Source organism: Ipomoea nil, unplaced genomic scaffold (assembly GCF_001879475.1).
Source record: "Ipomoea nil cultivar Tokyo-kokei standard unplaced genomic scaffold, Asagao_1.1 scaffold3170, whole genome shotgun sequence".
Taxonomy (NCBI): domain Eukaryota; kingdom Viridiplantae; phylum Streptophyta; class Magnoliopsida; order Solanales; family Convolvulaceae; genus Ipomoea; species Ipomoea nil.
In genome coordinates, this window is record NW_017619598.1 from 1963878 (window position 1) to 1971970 (window position 8093).

At 32.5% G+C, this 8093-nt stretch overlaps 1 protein-coding gene across 1 annotated transcript; it reads left to right on the forward strand.

The window, feature by feature from the left end:
* The first annotated feature begins 4003 nt into the window (after positions 1-4003).
* On the forward strand, positions 4004-5570 carry LOC109167965. The gene is made up of 2 exons (XM_019317046.1): positions 4004-4536; positions 5094-5570. Exons 1-2 carry the CDS (start codon positions 4083-4085, stop codon positions 5171-5173), a joined length of 534 nt encoding a protein of 177 aa, XP_019172591.1. The 5' UTR covers positions 4004-4082; the 3' UTR covers positions 5174-5570.
* The last annotated feature ends 2523 nt before the right edge of the window (positions 5571-8093 follow it).

Genomic DNA, 8093 nt, shown 5'->3' on the forward strand with positions numbered 1-8093 from the left:
AACTCAAAAAAATTACAATTAGGTCATTGAACAACGCAAAATCATGCAATTAGATAAAAAATGACTTGTTTACATGTTGATGGCTGACGTGACAGTTACCAGATTAAAAAAATAATTTTTTAAAATTTTATTTCAATTATTTTAATTATAAAAAAAAAAAAAAAAAAAAAGAACTTTGGCAACATGGAGACGTCCAGGCTACTAGAGACGAAGAGGTCTCTTCGTCTCCAGGCTGTCGGAGACGACGAGACCTTCGTCTCCAGCAGCCCAGAGACAAAGACGAAGAGTCCCTTCATCTCCAGGCAGCCTGGAGACGAAGCTCTCTTCGTCTCCGAGCAACATGGAGACGGAGTTATCGTCGTCTCCAAGCTGCCGGACCTCCGACCTTTTTTTTTTTTTTTTTTTAATTTAAAATTATTAAAATAAAAATTTTAAAATTAAATTTTAATTCAATAACCGTCACGTCAGCCATCAACGGGTAAACAAGTCATTTTTTGTTCAATTGCATTATTTTGTGTTGTTGAGGGATCTAATTGTAGTTTTTTTTAGTTCGACAATTGGATTATAATTTCGTGTATAGTTTGATGGCCTATTTGAGCCTTATTTCAAGAAAAAAAAAAAACGTGATCTAAATGTTAACTCTATTTATTGTATATGTACATTGAATTCAGTATACAATATTTTATTAAATGATTTATTAGAGTAATAAACACAAAAGTAAATTTGTTGTCTTCCTCATGAATTTCACATTTATCCCACTAGTTTATGCAGAGTAGTTTACGTTATGTTATGAAATACCTTATTCTTTTGGCTAGTGTAATACATAAAGTGTCGTGTATAATGTTTATGGTAACATATATAACATTAAATAATACTCCGTATTATTTTTGATTGCATGTGCCTTAAATAATAATAATAATAATAATTAAATAATAATAATAATAATAATAATAATAATAATAATAATAATAATAATAATAATAATAATAATAAAAAGAGAAAATTACACTTTTGGTTTTAAGTTATGAGATTAATTGTAGAGTTCGTCCATACTTGCTGATCGTGTTCACTTATTATCTATAAGCTATAATTAACGTTGTAAATTTCGTCTTTTTTTTTTTTTTTTTCTAACAAAACATTAGGGATGAAATTTGCAACGTCAGTTATAGCTTAGGGGCGAGGAGTGGACACGACCTCTTAGAAAAATGGTGAAATTAAATTTGCGGATCAGTTATAGCTTAGAAATGAGAAATAAACACGATTTACAAGTATGAACAAATCTTACAATTATTGTATAATTTAGAAACAAAAAGTATAATTTTTCCCAAAAAGAAAATAATCACCAACAATCTCTTATTCTCCACCCTCTTCCTCTCATAGCCTTCTCCTTCAACATCAAATACGCAGCATATTTGGGCATCAATGCCCCTACCACTAACCATTTTGCGGAGAAGGATGTTTATTGTAGGTTAAGGTAAAGGGACAAGGGTCTAATCAGTATTTTGGATTTAACTTAATTAATAGTTTCGAATTCTATGACAATTAAAAATTTTAAATTTCAAGTGTGACTCTCCATAAGGGCAATTGTTATATCGTGCACCAGGATGCACAATGTATTGTGTGACCTAAATATTTTCTGTTTTGTATGTACATAATTATATAGTAAATACACATAAACTCCTAACATAACACACATAATCTAACATAATACATAATATACATAAATTTTTAACATAATACATATAAATTCTTAGGGCGCATAATGCAATATGGTGCACGGTATAATTTGCCCCATAAGGGTCTAATCAGTAATAAGTATTTTGGGTTTCTTCCGTTAAGTTTGTGCTTAAGTCTAATGGGTAGACATTTTTGTAAAATACATTTATGTATATTATTTTAGACGAGGAGATTTTACTATTTTGGTAAGATTTTAGGTGGAATGCAAAATAGATATATTATATAATAAATTAAAGTCCAACTTGCTTAGTTTACATAAATGGATGTATAACAAGGAAAAAGTTACAAATTCTCCAAAAGTTGATCTAATTCATAGACTTTTTATTAACAACATAATCAATCAATCCTTCAAACTAACGGAGAAAGTTCAAATTTTTTGGTTTTAGGATAGTTGTTTGGTTGGAACTATTTGGTGAAGGCGATGGTTTAAACATGAAAAGAGTGGTTGTAGCCCAATATTGACTAAAACAAAGTTAAATCAAGCATGAGATGACAAATTTGTATGTACTACAAGAAAGGAATATCAAGACAACTAAACATTATTGGATGAGTAAATTTCAAGCAACATGCAATGCAATGTATGGTGCTATTAGTGTTTTTATTTTTAATTATTAACAAATTAAATAATAATTGTAGGCTACTAATTGATGGTTTTATTTTTTATTTTTTATTTTTTTTATTTTTTTTTTACATTGGAGGGGGCAAAAGCCAACGTTAAGTAATTATACGAGTCAACGCTCCCCCAGCATTAGCTTGTAAGAGATCCAACAGGTAATCTGGAGGAGCCCTCGGTGATTGAGAGGAACCGTAGCTATAGCTATCTATATAACTCTCCTTTAGAAACCTTCGAGGGAGGCTTACTCTGGGTAGAGTGAGCTGACCGGTCTGTCCGAAGGGAACTAGAAGTGAAATAAGTCCTAAAAGCAGTAGCAGTCTTAAGAGTTGAGTTCCTTTCTTTTCTTTACCGTGACTAGGGATCGTATTTAATAGACCGAAGGGATTCCTACGGGGAAATAAGCTCTTCCCTCAGCCCATAGTCCAAAAACGGAGGGCAGGAGGGAAGGGCCTTAGTTCCCCTAAAGAGAGCGGGACGTCCCCCATAATTGATGGATTATTGTGTTGTATATAGAATTACAATCTAATAATTTTTAATATTCATTATTAATCTTAAACTTCCTATTTTCATTTATTTTTATACATAATTAATAAGATAGAGCAAATGCTACAAACCCTTGTAATTTTCCTACAAATTTCCCTCCTGAGGTGTCATTATGTGATTGTTAGTTAAATTTATTTATTAGTTGGTGTGTTAGTTAATTCATTGACACCCAATAAATGAAAATCACATCATGAGAAAAAAGTTTAGAGGTAAAAATTAGGAGGAAAAAAGAGCATTATGTGTAACAATTATTTATAATTTATGGCTATCAATATTTGTCTTAGGGGCCATCGGTTTCCTTTCTTCTCATCTTCATTTCCTTTTAATGAAACAATAACAGGGCGTTTCGTTGGAAGGAAAGAATTAAGGGGGAAAGGAATTGTAATTCGGTGAAAAAAGAATAAGGTGAAAATAAAGTGAATTACAATTACATCGTTTGGTAAGGAGTAATAATGGAAATGGGAGAAGTGATATAAAGACTAAAATACCCTTATGTAATAATATTAATAATAACATTAAAGGACAAATATGAATTGCAATTAAAAAAAAAACAATAAGAGGTGTATAATAATCGTATAGATTCCTTAACATAGTTATTGATTACTGGTCTTACGAAAAGTCCGTTCCTTTTCCTCTTAATTTCATCCCATTTTACCAAACAATAAGATGTATATAACAATTGTATATATTCCTTAACGTGACAACCGATTACGAGTCATAGGGATAGGTAGCAAATTTCCTAGGTTATGGATTATCGTCTTAGGAATATTAAGCTTCTTTTCTTCTCGTTTTCATTCCTATTTACCCAAACACAATAACAGATGCATAATATATTCCTTAACAAGGGTATCGATTATTGATCTCGAGGGCGGCGATATGCAAATTTCCTTCTTATTTTTGTGTCTTTTACCTATAAACAATTAGAGTTTCATAACCAAAATATATAATAATATAATTCTATAAACATGACAATGGCAAAGGCATAATGATGATGATGATGATGATGGGTATATGTTAAGAAATAACATGCATTATCATATCATGGTGCCTCTATAGCTGGCCATTGTCTTGGGGCATCTTTATAAGTCGGGTCTTTGCTCACAAATGATCACTTTTTGGAAGATTACAAGGAGAGAGAAATAAGAGAAAGAGAGAGAGAGAGAGAGAGAGAGAAAAAAAAAAGAAAATGGAAAGCTGTATATCCAATAATGCAGAATCAAGATCCCCATCACCACCACCCCATGGAACCCTTTTCCATGGAGTTGAAGGAGATGGGTTTGGGTGGTTCAAGAATGAGGAGGGAGAGGATCCATGGCAGAGCATGAAGGGGAAGAAGAAGAAGAAGAAGCAGGTGTTTCTTGAAGGGTATGTGGAGACATCAGATGAGGATGAGCTTGGGAGGACAAAGAGCTTGACTGATGATGATTTGGAGGAGCTTAAAGGGTGTTTGGATCTGGGGTTTGGTTTTAACTATGAGGAAATTCCTGAGCTCCGGAACACCTTGCCTGCCCTTGAGCTTTGCTATTCCATGAGCCAAAAGTACCTTGATGATCACCAGAAGTCTCCTGAATCCATGTCTGACACAGCCTCCACCTTTTCTGCCTCTACCCCTATTGCCAATTGGAAAATCTCTAGTCCTGGTAAGCCATGTTTCTTCTCAAACCCTGGGTTATTAATGAAAAAGATTTGATTTTTCTGTTGGATTTGAGTTCTTTGATCTTGGGAGGACTTGTTTTGGATGTGATTAGGGGTCCTAGATGCTGGGTTATTCCTAAATTATGACTTTAATGTTTCAAGATTGGGTAGAAAATCAAATTTCCAATTATTGTTTCTCTGTTTAGAACAATCCTCAACCTGATATAGAAAATGGGGTTTATGGATTGTCTTATAAAATAATCTATAAATACCAAAAATCATGTTAATGCTTCAAGATTTCTTGAATTGTTTGATTGCCCTGATACCTGAAAATCCCCTATTTGGCCACAAAGTTACTACTTTAACTTTGGGATCTGTTCTTGGCTTCTTGTTTTTGCCAATAAAAATTAATGATAGATATCTTGTTTGAATGTTAAGTACTTCACAAGTTTATCACAGAAGTATTAAGGTTTAGAATTGATCTTATGTTTGTGTTTCTGAGAACCTGCAAATGTGAGAATCCTTGTTCTGATCATATGTATTACTATTTCTACCACACCAGGTGATAATCCTGAAGATGTTAAAGCTCGTCTCAAATACTGGGCGCAGGCAGTTGCTTGCACGGTCAGATTATGCAATTAGAGGGGAGATTGATGGATTCGATTTGATAAGAAAGGAAGGAGAGACCGCTCTCTTCATTTCGGTCCATTGACCTTCATTGAGCATTTGTGCTCAGCCCGACCCCAAGAGGCAAGATGGGATTGTATCTCCCGGGTGCTGAAAGTTCCCGAGTCATCATTCCAGGAGAGGGATACCGAGTAATCCATGGATGGTAGGTCGTAAAGTTTTCCATTGAGAGAGGCAGAGAGACGCGAAAAGGAGGGAAATATCCAATCCAATTCCAAGAATAACAATAAGACTGCAATATAAATATATAATGCCCTGCAGATGCCATACCAAAATCTTGAAATAACACTCTGTATTCTTGCTGTACTATTACATTTTTAACAAGTTGAATGAATTTGTATAGTTGCTCTCCTTCCAGGTTTCTATTTTCCCAGTTTTTGCAAAAAGGGTTGGTTTTTTAGATTTCAGATTTTGATAATAATGTCTCTGCAGTGCAGAGTCACAGGTATTGATCAAGAGTTCACATGCAAAACAATTTGCAGCAGGTTCTTGTCCTGTCATCTTTCCCTGTATGCACTTTATCAGTAATTGATTGCAATGGATGATTTTTGTTACTGGTAAAACAATTTTAATCAAAGATTGGTAGTCAAAGTCTATCTATGTTTAATTTTCTGTGTGACAGAATTATACAGAGATAAAATGAGTTAATACCAGTTGGGGTCCTCCAAGAGTCCGAGTATAGTGGCACTATCATGTTTAGTCGTAAACTTTCAATTTAATCACCCGTGGACTTTCAACTTCCAAATTTAATTAGTTGTGGTCCTTCCGTTAGTTTAGGTAAGGGCAAAGTTAGGACAAGAGATAGTTAAAAGTTTGAAAGTTGAAGGATTATAGGTGGTTAACTTGAAAGTTGACGGACTATGTGTGGTTAAATTTGAAAGTTTTGAAGGAACACCCGTCGTTAAATTGAAAGTTTAGGACTAAACGTGGAAGTGTCACTATATTTGAAAAACCCTAGCTGGTATTAATTAACTCGAGATAAAATGGACATTTTGGAGTGTAGCATTACAATATTGTGACTATTCTGCACTGGTAGATAAGGTCGGTTGAGGAAGGGAAGCTTCGCGAAGAGTGCGAAAATGGAGAAAATGACAAAGGGAAAATAGAGCTTGGTTTTCTACTTGTCTCTACCTTCACCTTCATAGCTAAAGTGACTTGAAGTTTCGGCTTAGAGTTGAGTGAATGTGGATAAGTGTTGAAGGAGATGAAGATTTGGATAAGGTGTAGAAGTAGATATATGATGTTGAGTGCAGGGACTTGCTAGCATCCCAGCAGCAGCTGAAATTTATCTCTGTTGCTGCTCATCATTTGGAGTTGTGTCATAACAATAGATTTTTTAAAGACTTGAAATGGGAAGTTTGGGAGGATGAGGATTTGGATGGGGTTGGTTTCAAAATCTTTAATTTACGAGAAAACTCGACTCAAACTAAGAAGGCTAATAGACAACTCTTATAGGGAATCGAATTTAAAATTTTGTAGTTACCAAGCCAACTGTTCGACTAACTTGGTTGACGTTGTCTGGGTTGGTTTCAAAATTTGCATTGAGGCCTTGGCAGCATATTGTCATCTTAACTTTGGATAAAACTTTATGGTCAATTGTGATGAAATTAAGGTATATTCAATTATTACCATCTATGAAAATGTTATTCACTTGTAACAAATTTAAATAGGATTAATATTTGATGCATCGTCGGTGTATAGATGCTATACACCGACGGTGAAGGAGAAGATGCCACATCATTAAAAAAACAAATTCAATATTAACCGGGTCCTTTTTTGCAAAATATCTAAGACTTGTATTTTATTAGGTAAGTCTTTTATTTCTAATTAACAAAATATATTTACTTTCCTAAACATATTTATTACTTGATTATTATATATCTAATTATTAACAATTTTACACTTGCAAGTTCAATTCTACGACAGTGACAATGAAACCTGTATCATCCGTATGGTTAATAGTATTGTTAACATGTTCTATACTTAAAATTAAGAATTCTAATTGAATTAAAATTTTTTAATTTTAATTAACAAAAATCATCTAATTTCTTATATTTATCTAAACTCCTAAATCTATTTAAACCCCTAAATTTAAATTACAACCTTAGTCACTATTACAAACAATTGCAACATCTTGTAAGAATACATATTCAATAATGTAAAAAAATCAACACTTAATCAAATATTATATAATAGTCAAATTATATCTTAAAACTTATTAAAAAGTTAAAATGTAATATTCAACACAACAGTATCCAATAATGTAAGAAATCAAATTTGTAAACTAGGATGATGAAACATAAAACGAGCCACAAATTTGGTGAGGAGCCACAAATTATTTCTAATCATGAATAAGGTTGTAATTTAAATCTAGGAGTTTAGGGATTTAAATAAATATAAAAATTTAGATACATATAAAAAATTATATGATTTTTGTTAATTAAAATTAAAATTTTTTAATTATAAATATAATAATTTAGAAATTCAGTTAAATTAGAATTATAAATTTTAAGCAAAGAACCTTTTAACAATATTTGTCAATCATAAGGAGGATCGTTATACCCTGCACCACGGCGCGCGTAGCACTGTGCGCTCCGCGCCTCCCAAAACGACATCGTTTTGGCAAGTTATGTAGGGAGTTGACGTGATTATGTGTATTGTTTATACAATTATGTGTATTGTTTATACAATTATGTGTATTTGTTTATACAATTATGTACATTTTTTATACAATCATATACATTTTTTTATACAATTATTTACACCCGAAACAGGAAATTTATGTGTATTATGTTAATAGTTGATGTTTATTATATTAAAAGTTTATGTATATTATGTATTATGTTAGATTATATGTATTATCTTTTTAAAAAAA